This window comes from Corvus cornix, chromosome 2 (genome assembly GCF_000738735.6).
Source record: "Corvus cornix cornix isolate S_Up_H32 chromosome 2, ASM73873v5, whole genome shotgun sequence".
In the NCBI taxonomy this organism is placed as follows: domain Eukaryota; kingdom Metazoa; phylum Chordata; class Aves; order Passeriformes; family Corvidae; genus Corvus; species Corvus cornix.
In genome coordinates, this window is record NC_046333.1 from 35,103,770 (window position 1) to 35,123,233 (window position 19,464).

At 39.9% G+C, this 19,464-nt stretch overlaps 1 protein-coding gene across 1 annotated transcript in view; it reads right to left on the reverse strand.

The window, feature by feature from the left end:
• The window catches only part of GLB1 (galactosidase beta 1), a 41,323-nt gene that overhangs the window by 14,121 nt on the left and 7,738 nt on the right, over positions 1–19,464 (reverse strand). Inside the window, exons 2-11 of the mRNA XM_010398827.4 lie at positions 16,973–17,142; positions 11,175–11,325; positions 10,816–10,876; positions 9,917–10,011; positions 8,522–8,702; positions 7,278–7,336; positions 6,259–6,380; positions 6,137–6,177; positions 5,567–5,679; positions 2,645–2,719 (exon numbers count right to left, since the gene is read on the reverse strand). Of these exons, the coding sequence (XP_010397129.1) occupies positions 2,645–2,719; positions 5,567–5,679; positions 6,137–6,177; positions 6,259–6,380; positions 7,278–7,336; positions 8,522–8,702; positions 9,917–10,011; positions 10,816–10,876; positions 11,175–11,325; positions 16,973–17,142 (1,068 nt within the window). The remainder of the gene's footprint in view (positions 1–2,644; positions 2,720–5,566; positions 5,680–6,136; positions 6,178–6,258; positions 6,381–7,277; positions 7,337–8,521; positions 8,703–9,916; positions 10,012–10,815; positions 10,877–11,174; positions 11,326–16,972; positions 17,143–19,464) is intronic.

A 19,464-nucleotide genomic window follows, 5' to 3' on the forward strand; every position in this document is an offset into this window, starting at 1 on the left:
GTTTGCTTAATCCCTTTCTAGCCCCAACACACACCAGCACTGCCTGCTACTTGCTATTGCTTGAGCTCTCCACATCCTAAGAACTGAGTACACCTCCAGAATCTGAGTCTGCAGGCTGCTCTGCTAGGGCAAGCACTTCCTTGTGACCAAGCATTTCTCAGGGCTCTCCAAGCAGTGACCAGAAACTACCACCTGCTCACAAGCCTACACAGCCATGTGGACACATTGCAGGCACTAAGAGTCATTTATTTTCCTCCAGAAAGAATGCTTCCCAAGTTCTGGGTCTTAAATCTTTAAAACCTATCATCTTGTTCACACTTCTGGAGCCCATCTACTGCAGTTCTGCCTTTGCTTGCCCTCGTTCCCCATCTTCAACACTTCTCTTTTGCATCTATGCAACAGGATTTTTTCCTTATCACCTGCTTTCCTGCCTTCTCTCTTATATAACAATGTCAGTGTTTCCAGCATCTTTTAATAAACTGTATTTTTCCCACCCAGAAGGATTTTTAAAAAGAAATCAATAACTCAAAATGAACAATTGCCTGATCAGGGGAGTTGGTACTTAAAGACTGAACTGCCAAAGAATATCTTGTGAATAAAAAAGACAGAGAACAGTCTGCTCTGGTTACGTGTACCTCTGGTAAAGTACAACATATGATGCCTGAAAATACTCCAGAATCTCCTTTCTCTCTTCCTTTCTGCAAAAGTGTCAAGGGAGTTGGTTCACTGGAGTAGATCCAATGCTCTCTATGGCAGACTGACTGATGGACCTCAGCTGCAGAGTGAAGATCCACACAGTACCTGTGTTAGCACTGACTGTCATGCAAATGATGTAGCTAGGAAGTTTACTGTTACCAAAGCTAAATGCTATTATTTAGAATATTCCCTCTCCGATATTCACCAAAATACGTTCAGGCTCCTCCACACAAGAAGATGCTTGGACCTGGTTCCAGCTGGGGCTAGAATGGAGTTGGGAAGGCAGCTTTGGGCTGACACAATACAAGCACTCTGTGATTGGAGACTTGTCTTGTGTTGCAGGGAAACCCAGAAGAATAAACTGCTGGTGAAGTTAAGCAGTGGGTCCCACAGCAAAAGGTCGCCTTCTTCACAGCAAACAGTTCCAGAGGCTCTCAGTGCAGATGGCAATATATATACAGGCATGACAGGAACTTTACATCTGGCAGTTTAGACACGCCATCTGGATTCCTAAAACTGCTGCCTGGAGAGTGAAAAAATCAGAAAGTGTAGAAGGTGCAGGTCAGGTCAAAGATGTGATATTTGAGCAAGTTTGGTCATCTGACTCCTTTGTGAGAGTCCAGCAGCATTCATTTCTTGAAGGCATGAAAGAGAAAGTTCCTCATTCTAGTAAAACCGGACAGCCTTATCTGAGGGCCATGAACCATGACAAGATGGGAGAGTCAAAATCTGGTAACTGGGCTGCCAAGTGCTTGCAACCTAAGACAGCAGCCAGAGTGGTGGGTGTAGCAATAAGAGCCTATAATTAGTCACCACTGCCAGTTCAGTGAAACCTCACACGGTAAGAACTCAAAGGTTGTTGAAAGTGATATGATCTATTTCAACTTCACAGGTGAACCACTTTCAGGCAAAAAGTACTCCTGCCTACCCCTTGAGCGGAATGACTTGAAAGTGCCTGCAAAGCCTTATCACTACTAAATTTTGCAATGCTTCAGCTGCAGAAGGTAACATATCAGATACATCACTAATTGGAAAATAACTGTCAAACTGAAATTACAAAGTATAAAGGCAAAGCATTAGGAGCTACAGTATCCAGCACATCAACCACAGTAATACTCCATCTCGAAACTTGTCTGAGCCCAGCAGAGCGAGTATTGCCAAATTCATACCTGCTGTCTCTTCTGTTGCCCACTAAACCATCCACTTCACTCACTGTAGGAACCTAGCTCTCAACCATATCTTAGAGAAAATTGTCCTTGGTCCTAAAATGATGGTGCTATGGTCAAACCCCAGATACTTGTGAGCTGACCAGCTATACCACTGCTGTCAGACACTACATAGCAAGTCTGGGCTCTGAATGCTTAGTTCTGTGTGCTTTTCCCTCAGCAGGGAACTGATTTAATTTCTCTCATCAGCTGCAGATTTGCACAAATCTTGTCATAAAATTTATCAATAAAACTTTCAGATTGATCCAAAATGTTCCACATTAAAAAATTTAAACACCCAGAAGTATTTAAAATATGTATATCCTACTTTTCCTTCCACTTTAGAGGCATCATCAGCAACAAAACCACTCTTTGCTTTTAAGTCTCATGGTAACATTCCTCCCAGCTACATTACTGATACATGAGTTATCTTTAACAACTATGCTACTATTGTGTTAATAATATATTAGTTTCGGTTTAGTAAAGCTTCAGGCACATACTGCATATTGTAAACACTATCTTTTTACATCCACGTAAGATGCATTTGATCATTTTCTAATATGGGCATGATTCCTAACTCCCAAGCTCTGCTCCCTCCTTTCTCAAAGTTTGCTTTCAAGGTTTTTGTCTTTATTTTGTAGGATATCTAGACCCTGTTGTGACACCCTTACAAACATTTTTTGTAAAAAGCAAACAGAGAGCATTATGAAAAGATACATGGTGTATTACAGATGTTAATTTACCTTCTGCAAGAGAACCTTCCCGTACGCAAATTTGGGTGTTGTTGGAGGGATAAGACCTTCTGGTAACTGCTTATACTAGAAAGAGAAGGAGAAAAAAAAAAGACACACACACACAAAAGTTAAATACAAACACACTTTAACTGAATTCTCACTTTATACTTCACAACTTATAAAATTAGAACTTTGGCTTAAAGTAAATACCTCCCTAAAGGTTACAGCTGCATCTAGTCTTAAGACGAAGATTTTTTTTTTTGAAGAAAAAATCTGACTTGATCACATATGGCAAAAAATTTTTAATAACTATTCAACTCTAGGTAAAGGTAAAAAGCATAACGAACAAAGTGAGCTGCCAAAAAATCCCAGTGCCCTTGGAGCCCTCCTGTGGCTACAGCCTGAGTTACGGCCCTCCACAGCTTTTCTGCAGTCCTCTCCCCAGTTCATGGGAGCTTGAATAAACCTTTCCAAATCTGTAGGACAGGATTTCCACCAGACTCTTTGTCAGCAATACTTCCTTATAGAAAGTATTAGCCTCTTGTGCCTTTCCTTTCAGAGTTAAAATATCCCACCACCACCACCTGCTAATCCATTACTGTCAGGACTGGGGTCTTTGAGAAGCAGGCCTTGAGACCACAGCTCACTACTTTCCTGGACACCTTTGAGGCATGGCAGACCAGACAGTGGCTTTCTGCCCAATAACTGGGCCTTCTCCTTTCTGAGCCTATAACCTTCTTTCCTCCTTGTCATCATCCCCTTCTCCCTCTCCTGCCATTAGTTTATATCCACTCTTCCCATCTCGTCTTCCATTAACTGGACATGGCCTGTCTGCATAGTAGAGAAAAAACTGCTGCAGATGAGATACCCACGTGAAAAAGCAATCCAAGCCTACATTTTAACAAACATGCACAAAAGCCCACCCTTGTGAAGTGTCTCCATTTGCAAATTTCGTGACGTCAGAGTGCTTACCTTGTCAGGTTTTTTTAAAATACATATGGCTAGGGGCTGAAAGGGAATTTTTCTTACGATATTTGATTTACTTTGATTTCCACTTGAAATGCAAGAGGAAATCATGCACAAGGCATGGTTTTCTAAGGCTTACACATGGTGTAAGCAGCGTAAAACTCATGCTGCTCAAAAGCTGCCTTCGCGCCAAGACAAAGGTTGTTTGTTTAGTTGGGGTGGCGTTTTTTTTGTTCTTTCAGTTTGGTTTTTGTTTTGATTTTAACAGACCACAGCATATATAATCCCCAGTGCTATCCTGTCAAGTGTCAATTACAGATGGATGAAAGCCTAATTTACATTTCCAGGTAAAAGTTCATTTCTTCTCCTCTGCATTTGAAAATAATCTAGATATCTAGACTTAAAGTAAACAAAATCTGTATTCACCCAAGAAGTCAAGAGTAAAAAATTTCACCCCAAATAGTAAAAATTAATAGAATGCTGTCAGCAGTTGGAAGAAGCTGTAGACTGAAATTATTCTTCTTTATTACATTTTTTAACTAATGGCAAATGTAAAGGAAGACTTTAAAGTTATCCTGGTAGCACAGCCAACATACTGAACACAGACATTTGTTACAGGCAACTTTCTTTTTTCATCATCTTTACCTCAAACCGCAACAGAGTAGATAAATTGTTACATGTTTAGAATCCACAGCAGTGACAGGAAAGCTTTACTGAAAATCTATGGATATGCAAAGTAAGAAAGAAACCAACCACACCAAAAAATGATGCAACACACCTGAGGTTATAGTGAACATTTCACATCTTATTAAGGCTCTCTCAGTGCACTAGAATACTACTTACATCTCAGAGAGGGATCTTGCACTTTGAAGAAAACAACTCAAAACCAGGAAGTTGATGGATTTCTCTGGCGGGAAAAGCTGTATCAAGACAGGAAACTCCCCTTGGAAAGGCCGTCAAAATTATCCCACCAATTTATCCATCAGGATTAGGGATAATGACAAAATTGAAGAAAAAAATCCACAGCAGGCCTTCCACAGTTACAGGGACAAGGGCATGCTCAACCCTAGAGAAAGTGTAGTACAGTTTTGGGAGATCTACTCCCAGAATAAAAATGTCCTCTAGTGAACAGGAGTGTTGCTGGTATGCAACAGGATAGCGACTACAAGCCTGAGCCTTGGCATTCGCATGGAACCTGTTTTTAAGCCTCATCTGAACAGCCTCCAGTGCAAGGCTACTCAAAACCCAGACACAGGTTCCACGTTTCCCTTCAGTCTCCAGTTTGTGGAGACACTGTGCATTTTTACAGCAAGGCAAACCTGGTCCCACCCACTAGGTGCAGTTTGTGAAAACACAAAACGAAGACGTGTCCTTTTGAGTAAGCCTGGCCTTTCTCACAGAGGCCCAAAACCTTAACATGAAGCTTGGGATAGACAGCCAAAGCACTAAGCTGCAGCATACATTGGGCTGACATCAGGTCACAAGCCTAAGCTGACTGAATGGCTGCTGATTGATGCTGCAAGGAAAAGGCTCTGTACACTTCTCCTCCATCTCTACTGCCAGCCAAACCCTTCCCACCTCCCTCTGCTCCCCTTGTGGCAGCACTGGCTCTCATCCAACTGAGTGAGCTGATTCACCTTACTCACCTTCAGTTGAGAGAAAACAAATACAGCAAAAGGCGAGAGGTGAATCATGTCAGTGTCAGGCCTACAGCAGTATTCTCTCCTCTAAAAGGAAGGAGGAAGCCATTGGGACAGAAAGAACAGCTAGAGAGGTGCAAGATTTTTTCCCTTTTGTAACAAGAAGCAGTTAGGTTGGCCTAATTGTCTTGTTCCATTTCACTTACCCCAGCTGCAGAAAATAGTAAATTGAGGAGTAATTTACACCAACACAAGAACAAGAGAGTCTGGCATACACTGGGGATGTTTCAAAGAACCATTCCAAAAATGCCCTGGGGACACTCACCATACCAATGACTTTTCTCAAGGCAAAATACTTTTCTGTCAGATCTCCCGCTTCACTCAGTGGAGCATCATAGTCATAACTAGTGGGCTGAGGCATATAAGGCATATTAGCACCTAGGGGAAGAGGAAAAAAGAAAAAGCAATACAAACAGGAGAAGAAATGGTTTTTTCCAAAGGTATCTACTTTCAGAATTCTTTCTGATTACAGCCAGACTGCTACATTTTTAGATTCAGTGTAGGCCTTGATGTTTGGGATTTGGCATAAAAAAACTATTCCTGATGGAGGACAACATCACTGTGAGCTTACACTGCTCTGTGAAATATTCTGAAGAGAAAAACATTTATCTGTGTCTCAATTGTTTCCCAGGACTGAGTGAAGCAGAAGTAGCCTTGGCAAAGATAAACACTATGTGGGTTGAGTACAGCGTGCTGGCAATAAACAAAGAACAGCTAGTGCAGTCATCTTTAGCCATGTGGAAGTAGGCACACCTTATTCTTTCACAGAATACATTACTACCTAATTCATAAACAGCTCCCCTCCACCACTACTATCATTTAAATAATTTCTTACCATTCCAATAGGCAAAGTTAGTCCCACCTATAAACATGTACCTAAAAAGAAAAAAAATCAGGTTTTGCTGAACTGGGAAAATAAATCCCCCCAAAATTAAGCTCTGCTGAACACACACTTACAGGTTAACATTAGCACCACGTGCCAGGATTTCATCAAGTGTTTTAGTTATAGTTTGTGCGGGCACAACAGAATGACGGTGCCCCCAGTGATCCAACCATCCAGTATAAAACTCAGAATTAACCTGAAATGAGGAAGGGCAAAAGAGGAAGGGAAAACATCAAGAGGGAACAAGAACAGAATGCAACGTGATTTAAAGTTCCTAACTGTAAGAGGGAAGGAGAAAAAGGCACCTTGACTAATTTGAGCCATTTTTGAACTACAATAAATACAGCAAGGTCTATACTAAATCAGTCCTTTGCAGCAGACTACAGGTCAAAGAAATTAAGAGATTGTTTTAGTCATTTTATAGGGACACTTTGAAAACAATTGCTTAGGCACCAAGGACCATGGATTTCCTGGGAACCTGTCAACAAGGGCATGTTTCAGATGCTTGGAATTCAAATAAATGATGCTATTCTCTGCAGAATAACATACACAGACTGGATGTAATGAAAAATAAATATTTCAAATTGCTTTCTAAACAACTCCATAGCACAGAGATAATCTTGTACCCTCAATGGGCCCTCTCCCTTTGTCAAAATGGCTTCCAGTGTTCTCACATCCCATTATAGCTTTATAGTTTTACACACATATATATATGTGCAAAACCTCCAGGGTAGCTGAAAACAGGAAGCAACTTCTAACCTGCCCTTTTAATTTTGCTTTTAACTTCCACCTACACACATATCTCACTAACTCATCTAACCATCCTTAGTGTTTCCGCTGCTTTGTAAACATTTGTCTTAGCAAGGAAAACTACTGAAACAAAATCAATACTTTTTGAGACTAAAACAGCATTTGCAGAGCAGCAGTTAACATGGGTTTGACAAACACACACAGAAGCTCCTCTGTTCTGACTTGGAAATTATGGCTTTGTCAACAGGTCCCTAAAATTGTTCAGTGCATTGCTGTCAACCCCTCTCTGATTAACAACTTCAAGATTAGAAATTACACAAAAAATTTAAGTGATAAGACATACCAAAGGGCCCTTAGGTTCACTGCTCCTTTGAGCTAAGAATGCTGCTGTGACATTGCCACCTACAAACAGAAAGAAATAAAATTGAGTTGCTATAACCATGACTTTCTGGGTCCTTCATTTTACTGAAATTGGTGTCTTATCTCCCTTCCAGCCTAGCAAAATACATGAAAAGAAAGTTACTCCAGCAAACACAGGAATCGATACTTTTGATTCCAATGTTTAATTTGCAAAACTTACTTAAAATATATACGTGCACGTATGCATGCTCGTGTACATGTCTTGGATTTTGAGATACATTTTTTGAAAACCCAGCTTTTCTCAGAAATGACATCCTGGCACAAAGAAGTCTGAGATGTGTCAGAATTGCTACTTGATCATTGGAAAGTCTAAGTCTGGAGTTATGTCACCAAGGCTACGGGGAAGAACAGAAGCCAGGCAATCTTTAAAGAGGTGTTTCACTTTTGATCACTCCTAGTGGCTCAAGCCACAGTGGCTGGAAATAATCACTCTAGTGAGTAGCTCACCACTGCATAAAGGATACACATGAAGGAGTTCACAATATCATTCAACTTGCAAGAAAACAGATCCCTGCTAAGCACGTGTTTGGCTGTAGAGAGAATAATGTGCAGAAGAAGCCTCACATTAAAAAAAATTAAAACATCTGTCTTGGAGTTTGTTTCTTGTGCTTTAAGCCTGTTTTGTCAAGTCCATGCAGTATATGAACATTTAAATCCTTAACTCTACTGTCAAAAGGGTACTCTCTGATCACACTACTGATGCTTAGCCATTCTTCAGGCCTATATCACAGCAAATTGTAGCAGTGTGCACACTCCTAATGATGATCTTCAACAGTAATTTTTTTTATAATAACCTCTGGCTTAAAAAGAAATGTATTTGGATGGCTGGATTCTAAGACAGAGGACATTAAAAAACCCCAACACCAAAAAAGAAAATTAAAAAACACATGGAATCAATGCCAACTATTATTGCTAATTTTTAGGAGATATGCACTATGAGCAATGTAAATTGGTTATTCATGATTTCAAGAATCAAGGAAGTGATTATGATTTTCTAACTGGGAGCTCATGGGTGATTCTTGTATGTTTAAGCATACATCAGATGTACATAAACACCTATTACCCCATTTAAACAAAGCAGGTAGGTTTGGCAAGCAGTCAAGTCAGTTTGTTCTGCCACAAACACACACAACTCAGAATTTCTGGAATCAAACAGCACTTTCCAACCTGGAGCAAAATCCACTGTTGCATAAAGACCCTGGAGAGCCCCACACTTCAAGTGAAACTGGCTTGCACCATCAGTTGTGAAGAGCACCACCTCATCCCCAAGATGCAGGCGAAAGAGCTTCAGAAGGAAACGCAGATAGTTGTAGTCGCAAGCGAAGTAGCTTCCATACTCGTTCTCCACCTGCAGAGTAAAAGCAAGTCAGTAAAGCCATAACCAATTCAGTCTGCATCTGATAACAAAACCAGAAAGCACAAGTCCAACCCTCTGCGTCCTTTGATAGCAATGTTGAAAATGTCATTTTAACTCCAGATGGGAGGAGTAAGAGAAGACAAGACTCATTCCTCTCACCTGTATCTTACAGTGGAGCAATCATTGTGCAGAGCTAAGACATTTTCCTGCAAAATTCCTCCCCCTCCCCAAAGTATCTAATTAGCTACAGCGATCATAATACAGTCTCTGTTAAAATTTGAGATCTATAACTCACCTCCCAAGCAGAACAATAAAACCACATTGTGAAATGATCAAAACTGCAACTAAACTGGGCATCCAGAACAGAGACATCTACAAAGGGCTCACATGAACCACAAAGCCCTGCAATGGACTCAAAATGACTTAAGGGAGGACAACTCTGCTATTACTGAGAGGTACGCATCTTGCCCCTTTTCCAAGGAGATGAACTTTTCAGCTCCAGAACCAATAGGTTCCAGTCCTGAAGGTTATTTCTGAAAATCCTGTTATAATCATCCTATTCCTGCCAAAGAACAATTTTTCCCAGTGCTTTTGCTCAACAGACAAAACACACTGTTCAACAAATTATCTTGGGCATATTACAAGAAGTTTCTCTTATCCCACACTGTGCCAGTCAGGGAGTTTAAAAAAATTGAAATAAAGCTTTGTTATGATCAAATACTACAAATATAGAACAATCACTCCTGCACATCTAGAAGGAGTTTAGGACAGAAGCTACTCACCATGAACATAAAATATTGTGTCCTGAAACATTTACATCTTAAGTTAGGCTTACTCCATACTGCTTTTCCTTCTATCTAAGGGTATTCTTATTCCCCTTTTTCCTGTCAGATTGTTTCAGGCAATTGTAATGTATTTTGGCTTTATGTGAGAATTGCCATGAATCTCTGATCTAAAAAGCCATACAAGTTCCCTCTATTGCTTTATATGACTGTGGGAAACAACTTTGACAGAGCAGATAAATGCTCTTTGACTTCTAGAAACAGTGGATTCAGTTCTTTAGGACAAGGTATTTCATCAGAATCTTTCAGCTACCTGAAACTTAAGAAACACCTGTGACACCACCACCCAAGACCCATGGAGTGTCTGCAAGAGCAGTATAAGCATTCATGCTGCTTGGGTTCATCTGACTTTCAGAAAGTTACCTGCACCATGATGACTGGACCTCCATTTTGATAGAGGTAAGGCCTCATCTTTGGCAAAAGGACACTCATCCATCTCTCTACTGCTTCCAGGTAATCTGTGACACACAAAGCATAAACATTTCTCAACTTTTCTGCTTTTTTCTATTTTTGTTTTAAATTACATATGGGTCACTTTTACATAGTGTTCTAATTATGTAAATTATGAACAGCATTTAATGAACAGATTGGTCTTATACTTGAACAAATGTGCTCTTACACTTGTTCATAAATGCTTCCAGTACAGTTTACTAAAAAATAAAACATTTAAATACCGATGAACTTGGAAAATTATCAAAGGGACTTCATTATGTCTCACAGGTTGCCCTAATACATTTCAACAAGAAGACAAATTCAAATGTTGATCTATGTACTATTTTTTAAAATAGATAATTTAACCCACAATCAGCAGAACTGAAGTTGGATATGACATCTACATATTCATCCCCTACATTCACCTCAATAAACACATTAATCTCCTGTCTCATCTCATTCTTCCATGTCTGGTCCATTAACAGGAGCACATGAGAATCCTGCAACTACTTCTGGATTGCACACTGACCAGTCAAGAAGGATCCCCATTATGAGTGGCTGTGGCAAAACCAAAAACCTCAAAGACTGTCTTTTCCTCAACAATGACAATGATTCCCCTCTTGGCACCAACTTGACAATACCTTGGAAACTTTCTCCCCTACTTTGTTTGCTCTATATACTTTTTGAATGCACATTTCTAACTAAAAGTATTGAAGATTTTACTCCCAAGAAAACTTGAGCTGAAATATGAATTATCTAGTAATGGTCTCACACAGCAAGTCGCCTTGCTGTTACAGTGTATTTTTGATAGCCTTTTTCTATGCCTCTACCTGAATCAGAAGACCTGAGAACAATAGATTTCTTTTCCAACAGCCATGCAGGAAGACCTCCCTGGGAAAAGAAAGGGAAACACTTCAGAGACATTTTTAGGAAAACTAAGAAGAATTTAGCATTTTATCAAGACATATACTGAGACAGGAAAACTGATTTTCTACAAGAAAGTAGTAATTCCTAATTAAAAAAAAAATACAGAGTAAGTTTGTATTGTAAGAAGTCACTTAGGATGCATGGATTTTAATACACTAAACCAAGACTCTTGTCCAAGGACACACCAAGTAAGTCTGTCTACTTTAAGAAATACTTGCACTAGATTTACCCTAGAAATGAGCTGTTACAAAAGGTTGTATACCATGTCCCATTCTGCACAGATGTAAGGTCCAGCTCTCAGGATAACAAGCAATCCAGTGTCATTGGCAAGCTGCAGGAAAGAGTCTAGATCCTTGCCACCAGAAAAGTCATACGTGCCCATCTGGGGCTCGTGGTAGTTCCATGGGACATACCTATTGAGAGAGAAAATCACCTTCCATTAGGAAACTGAGACTAAACCAGAATTCCGAATAGCAACTATCTGCACTACATACCCCAGAGATCAGTAATGTTGCTCATCCTTCAGATCAGTAAAAGACAAGAGTAACTCTACAGCCTTTCTTTTGTGAGGTATTTCATATGGCAGAAGGCATTGAAATTAATACTGAAACTAGGGTTATGTCTGCAGGAGTCCCTATCGGGGTAAGAACAGGTTCTGGGAGTGCCATTTTGAAACCACGATGTCTGTTCCTAAATTTAAGTAAACAGTTACAGCTGCATAGTGGTGGGAGGTTGATGAGGAGATGAATGTGGTAAACCACTCATGAAGGAGGAGGCCAAAAATGAGCTTGCCCAAAACAGCACATGACCCTTCATGAATGGATCACCCAGCTTGCACAGGGAACACCAACCTGGCTGACAGGTCTACGCCGCTGCCACTGCAAGGAACTTGAAAAACACCTAAGCCTCAAATGATATTGCATCTAGGTCCTGAAAGTTTTCATGGACCAGGAACAATGCAAGTTCTGGAAAACCACCATAGGAAGAATGGTCAAGTTAAGAGATGCTAAGGTGTCCAAGAGCTTGGACAAAGTAAAGCTTAATTTCAACTAAGTAATAAAGGTGCCAAACGTGCAGATCACCATTTGAAAGAACACCTCTCTCCTACCTCCAGGACTTAGGAGACCACAACCTCAGCCCAGAACATCTCACAGAAATAAAAAAAACCACACTTTGGTTGCAAGACAATAAAGAAACTAATCTACCAACTACCACGAGTAGTGTTGTAGCTGATGGTCCCTGCTTGACAATCACGAATGTTTTGTTTGCCATACTACTAAGTGGCAGTCTAGCTCAGACAGAGTAAAATTAGGGATGAGTACAACCTGAGCAAGGATTCAAGGGAATGGGAAAATTTATTCTTCATACATTTACTGTTTTGCACATGGGTTTGTAATCCTTTTAGGAACACTGCTGCCACTGTTCCAGAGAGAACTAATTTGAGAAAAATTTCTAAAATTCACAAAACTGTTCCTAGTCAAGAAAACATCCTCTCAGGCAACACTTTTCTTACCACCTGGGTTTGTTAGTATGTTCCACATTTAATTTTGTAAAAACTACCCAAGAGGGAAAGAAAAATCCTAAAACAATGTTTTCTATAAGGAAGAAAAACAAGCTTCACATGAGTACAGTAATGAAATGGCCATACCCAGACAAATATGCACATGAACATCAAATACAAAAATTATAATCTTTCAACCTTAATATTATATCTCAAATGCCAAAATTTTAAGCCTCTGTTTGAAAAGATAAAGCTTAAAATTTGAGTGCCAGGATGGAGTCAAAGCAATACACTCAGGCATCAAAGAGCAAATTTTTTCCTCTATGTGGTATATTTTATTTCTGAGTCAAGCTGCTCTAATTGTTTCTGAAACACGATTAACTCACTTGTAAAAAAAACTACAAGTGCATTTAAAGAATATATGAACCATGTGAAAATATACTCATTCAAGAGTTTTATGAACTTGTTTAAATACGCTTAATATTGTCTGAGGTGAGGATGAAAGGGTTTCTCCAGCTCCCTTATGCTCAAGATAGAAGAAGATAGAAAAATTCTTCCAAAACCAGTTTTCATTTATGTCACATGCTTGACCACAACACTGGAAAAAAAACAGATTCTGGTGGAGAAAAAGGGAAGAAGACTAAGAAAAAAACTTATTTGAAACCGTTTTTTTACATAATGAATCATGATAAAAATTTATTTTTAACACTGGTCTAAAAATTGTTATTAAGACACTTTAATCCCCCAATGTATTTTCTACAGCTAGTGATGGTCTAAAATGAAATAATTTTGCTTTGAAATTGTTATCTTTAATGAGCATAATTGTTACATACCAATGTAGAAATTTATAGTCAGTTGTTAATCTTTTACTGCTTTAGTTACAGAACAATGAATTTATAAAGGAAACTCACATCCTTTTTCAAACTTGAAACATGGTACTTCTTCTGTATTTGAGTTTACTTTCCATTTACACACAATTTCTAAGCTTCATGCTATAACCCTCCTTTCTTTAGAAGTCACAGCTTTCCCCTCCTATTTCAGAGATCATCAATAGACAAAATTCTTCAAATTCCTTAATGTACAAGATAATTCTCTCTGTAATACCAGGGTGGGATTTTTTGTAATACGGTAAAGTTAAATAAATTGTGCTACTTTCATAAATGAGCATGCTAGTTAAATTACTCATATATGAGTCTTTAGAAACAGTAATTTGTATTTAAATTTTAAATATTAGATATGCTAAACAGTAGCTCTTTCTTAGAAGGAGTTTGTACAGGTTTACAGCTTTCTGCTCATTAGTCAACAAATAGAGTAAAACAAAGAAAATGCTCAACATTCTTTAACTTTCTATGAGCCTGTAAAGGTAACTGCGGATTCTTCCAGGAAGCATCTCCACTGATCAGCAAATCCTGTTTATCTTCAGCCCCATCTAGTGGCTGTTTACTTGCTCCGTGCAAAAGAAAACCCAAACTTCGTGCTTTCCAGATGCCTTTATCAGCCAGCACCCATTTCCAGCTGGCAGACACAGTCCAGGAACTAAAAACAAGGACAGTTACCTGTGTGACCAGACAGCTCTGTGTGCTGCCTGCTGAGGTGGGGAGTGAGCTCCTCAGCATCCTCCTCCACCATCTTCTGGGACATCACACTGACCACAACATTAAATTTCAATCTGCTCTTTAGAAGGAGTAGGCCTTGATCTCTTAAGCTTTAATGCAAGATCAAGCTTTCTGTCACCTGTTTTCTCCTGTTCTGTTATTGTTTAAGATGCTACCAGGTGCGGACAGTTATATTCGTGTACTGACTTCACCCATTCCAGAGTCTGGCATGAGCTGCTGACTCGGTCATGAGCAGAATGATGCATCAAGGCATAGTGAGCCTTTTGGAAAAGAAGCTGCAGAGAACAGGAAGAAGAATATGTCTGGTTGGCTTTGACCACAAGGTATTTACAAGGACAATCCCATAATAAAAGGATCCTGTTTCCCTTGAAGTGGTAAACCTCACTAGGAATGCCTTGATAAGAACAAGGAATGCTCCCATACTTCAAATTATAGCAGGACCGCTCCCTATCTTACGGGAAAAATTCCAAGCAGCAAAATCACAGTCTTCAGAGGTTGCCTCAAGATTGGGAGTCCAACTACCACATTCTGCCAGAAAGTCTGGCAGTGTTGCTGCCCATTCATTCCAGAACAACTTCACACAATTTGTATCTCAGTCCCTTGCTAGCAGTATTACTGATCCAGGAAAAAGTGCGCAGAAGAGAAAACAAAAACCCAATCACGTAGACCAATTTCTTTTTTTACCAAAATCACAGAAGATTTCTTTGGGGTAATATGAATATTTATAGCTTTATCTCAAATTATCAAGAGCAGTAAGACTTGATTATTGGCAAACTTCAAAGAAAAACAAAAGGGGTTTTTGATTAGTGAGGAGCTTTTTCAGCATCAGGAGAGAGAGAGAGATTAGTGTCAAATGAAAAGACACATGGATTTGATTCTTGTAGAAAATGCAAGGCACAGGAGTATTTTCTGCTTCTAAGGTACACTTTTAGATTTATCTTTCACCATAGTAGAAAAGATCCAAAGGTGAGCAATAATGGGAGAGAAAGTTAAAGAAACTCAGTCTGCTCTTAGAAAAACAAAACAGGCTGTAACAAAGCTGTTGTGATGTGATCCAGCAACAACACCTAAAGCCACAGGTGCCATAACCACTTGCCAGCTGCACAGCACCTTTTGTGCCAAAACAGACACAGCTCAGCTCTCCTAAGACCAACAGAGATCAGTTGGCACCAGCAAAACAACACAAATCTTCACTCCTTCCTGCACAGCGGAAAGACGCTAATGCAAAACAGTAAAGCAGAGCACAAGATATCAACAAGGGAAAAAAGCAGAAAAGAAAGAAGGAAAAAACACACCTTGTTGCTGGGAGATTACAAATGAAGAGGAGTAAGCAACAGGAAAAAATCCCAAACCAGCCCCACAGCAATTTTGCCATTGAACAATAGTGATGGGGGAAATGGAAAAAGAAATTCCTATCTCAAAAGGCCAGTGATGCAGCAGAGGCATGAAAAGGCAATTTGAAAAAAAAAATAAATAAAAAAAGGAAGGGATTGTTTGAAAAAGCTGGAAATTAAGAGAAGGCACTGAAAACCCATGGGTGTTGGGAGGAGGAGGAAAATCAATCAGACACATGAGGGAAGTATGAGGCACTATGGATCATGGGAGCCACAGAGCCACTGTCTGGACCCAGGCTGACCTTCAAGCCAGACACCAAAAGGTATAATTTTCAGGTCCACTTTAAATTACTTTTATTTCAGCAAGAAGTAATTACTTGGGCAAATCAGGCAACACTATCCTGAGCAAGTGTGTTACCTAATCCCATTGCTCTTATTAATGTGAGCGAAGGCAGAACTCAATTCTTTAATAGAAAACAACAAAAATAACCACAAAATACACTCACCAAAAAGTGACTGCATCATCCCAACACAGGGAAGAGTCTTAAGATGCACAAAAAAATAGAGAATCCTAAATCTGGAAAAATTCAACTTTTTTTCTTTCCCTGCTGTCTCTTCTTCACATACTAATTCTGACTAATCTCATCCCCAAGGATACAAGTGTACAAGGCAACCCTGCAACTTGCAGGTCTAACAACAATAGAAATTTCAAGAGTGAGGAAGAAGAGGTGGTACAACACTCTCACTGAGCAAAATGCCCTTAGCCTACAGGCTCTGCACTGCCAGAACATGCACTGTCCATAGCACAAAAGCAGATGGTTTCAAAGAGAAGCTCTAAGCCTTTCAATGATTTAAGAAAGGAAAAACAAACCTGCTTGGGAATCACAACCATTTCCTGAAAAGACTGTGCCTTATACTTTTCCACCACTTCCCTTGTCAAGGAAGCTATGGCAAAAATAAGAGTAAGCTGAGGCTTTTTTTATCTGTGCCTCATCTGTTGAATTAAGTACACAACCAGGTAGAAAAGACAAGAAAAATGGACTAAGGGGTTTGTACACACACACAAAACTGAAAGCTGTTTAAACTTCTTTTTTTTTAAAGAAGTACATCTAATTCCCCATTCATTTATCTAAATTTAAATGCTCCTGGTGAAATACCTTTAAATATTACTGCAGTCTTTACCAATATTTTCAAGGTTTCTGGGTGATACAACCCAGGCAGTATTAACTGTTAGGTTATTGTCTCCTCTCACCTAGTCTGCCTTTTGACCAGAGTACAATGTCTCTGGCAGAGGCAGAGCATGTACAGCTGTTACGTAGTTGCTGAAGTTCACAGTTGAACAATTTATTTCAGGTCACATTTGCACCCTGGGCTGTGAAGCAAGAGGTGTTGCCTATCATTAGGGGAACAGGCTGCTAGCTACAACCTGCCCCACTGTCCCCATTTATGTGGTTAGAGGTCATCCTGTACCACCCTTCAACCTCTCCAGAGCTTTCTCACCTATTACAGACAAAATAATAAACCAAGTAACAATGGCAGCATTCCTCTTAATGACTTCTCATACAGCTGCCAGGACCACAAATCACTTGGAAAGTCAACAGCTACTCACGTCTGGATGGCATCAAGCCCTGCCATCTTCATCTTCAACAGGCGGTCTTTCCAGTAATACGGGGGCACCCGCGAGTAGTGAATGCTACCAGAGATGTAACGGAAAGGTTTCCCATCCTTGACAAAAGAGTTGGAATCATAATCAATCCCAAAACTCCTCTCAGGTACCTTCTGTAAACAAAAAAAAGAGACACAATGTAATTTTTTTCTGCTTTGAAAGACACAGAGAACAGGCTATCCAACATCTGTGGGTTGCCTACAATAGATGATACAATGGTCCTAAAATAAGAGATGGTGAATGACTTTCCTCCAGCTGTCTGCAGCTGACCTCAGTCTCAGCACAATAAATAGCAAAAGGGAGCCAGTGCAATGTGTCACAGGATAAAAGAACCAGCAAACTAGCAGATATAGTTTAAAGAAAACACACTCCCTCCTGAAACATGAAGGACAAAATTACTAAGCCAATATGCCTATCCCTAGACCGCCATTAAACAGAGCAACTGCAATAACACTCTGTCATCATTTGAAGACTACAAACTCCAAGGAGGAAGACAACAGCATGTTGCATCTGCAACAAAGGCATTATTTCACAGAAAACCTGAAAAACATTGTGGAAAATGTCCTAGACACACATAGCAATTTACAGCACTCTGCCAACAGTGAACAAGTGAGATTGTGTGGCAGACGTGTAACAACAGATATGAAAGGATCCAGCAAGGGACTGCCAAGTGCTGCACAGCAGAGGCTTTTTATGCTCTGTTTCCACAAACATGGACCCATTCTTAAGACTACCTAACAAAGATAAATAAATCTTGACTCAACAAAGGTATGGGCATGTCAGGCCTCTCCAAAATTGGGACCTCACAGAACTCAGAAGCACAAACCAACTGCTCTCAAAAGCTGGGATTCTCCATAGGAAATTATGATGCTGTAGTCACTCCAGGCTGTTAGACCTCAAGTAAACTGTTGCTGCACAGGATGCACAGGTAGCTACAGCTGCTTACTTTCTGTTCAATTTAAATGTATGTGACCTTTTCCTGATCTTTCATTTATAACCTGCATCTTGATGGCTGGGCATGCTGCACTAGGATGGAATTGCTCTGTGTGCACCCCTGAAGGAAACTATTCACCTTTACAAACACCAAGCAGATGTTTCACATTCTTGAAACGCTTTTTTACTCTAGGGCACTGTGACAAGTCACAGCACTAATGCAGAGCTGAGTGCTTCAAAATGATCATGACTAAGTGGAACTCAGAATCCAAGTGCAACAACACAGAAAAGAAACCAGAAAAAAGCATCATTATGGATAGAAGCACCTTATACATTAAAAGGCCACTATCCCTGGAAATAAGGAGAGGCAAAATAAATTGCTATGGTGTCCCTCTGTAAGAGGATTCTAGCACCCTCATTTAGACTAACCACATCAAGAGCCCTATGGAAAAGACACTTGCTCTATTCGTGGCAGAGAACTGTTAAGATTATGAATGCTGAAAAAACTGTTTACACGCCCTCAGGGACAGACACTTCTGACAGAGAGCTAAGGCTATCTTAAAACAATTAAAAGACGGTACTAATTATGAAAGTGGTCATCACTGAACCAGTTACCATTTAGAAGTGAGGTTTTTAAAGCTGTGACCATAGCTGTAAAGCACCATCCCAACACATACACTTCCTGACAGTGTTATTATGTGGGTGAGGAGAGGGAGGAAGCTACCAGAGTACTTCCGCTTCACCTCACTCATCATTCATTGTAAACGGACTTCCCATCATGATCAATTCCTCAGCATTACTTTATTGTCAGTGGATGACCTACTGCATGCAGACCAGGGCTTGCAACAAAAACAGGAGAGCTGTCCTCATGAATTTATGTCTGGCTCTGGCAATACTGCGTACTCACTGCGGTGAATATGCAGGGAATTCGTTCCTACTTTGTCTCCCTAGAAGATGGGGCAGTGGGTCTGCTCATTTGGTAAGCAACACACACTAACAGCACTGTTTGGGGTGCCAGCTCGTTCATACCAAATCATACCAGTGCCCAGGTGAAAATTCAGACCCTTACAGGCGATGGTATAATGCTGCACCTTACGTCCTCAGAGCATACTGGCATGGAAAAGAGAAGAACTAAAGAATTTGTCCTTGCTTAAATCAAGTGTTTATTTTTGCAACCTTAATGCTATTTCAACATTCTATAATGTGCACATCTCTCAACATAGGATTTTTTCCCATTTTCAACACACAGGACTGTTTATTAGTGGCAAGAATCTCTCATTCTCCAAACTTACAAAACAGGTTTTTTTCTTATTTAGAAAGCAAACAAATGTGGGTACAAATCCTCCACCTCTGAAGATTTTTAGCCTCTCTTACACAGACCAATCACAAAACACCTCTTTCTCTACCTCACAGCTTAAGTATCAAAATTGAGAATCACAAATCACTAATTTTCTTCTGTTCCTTCCAAAAAATTTTCTTAGGAACCCTTCTCTGCCCTCACA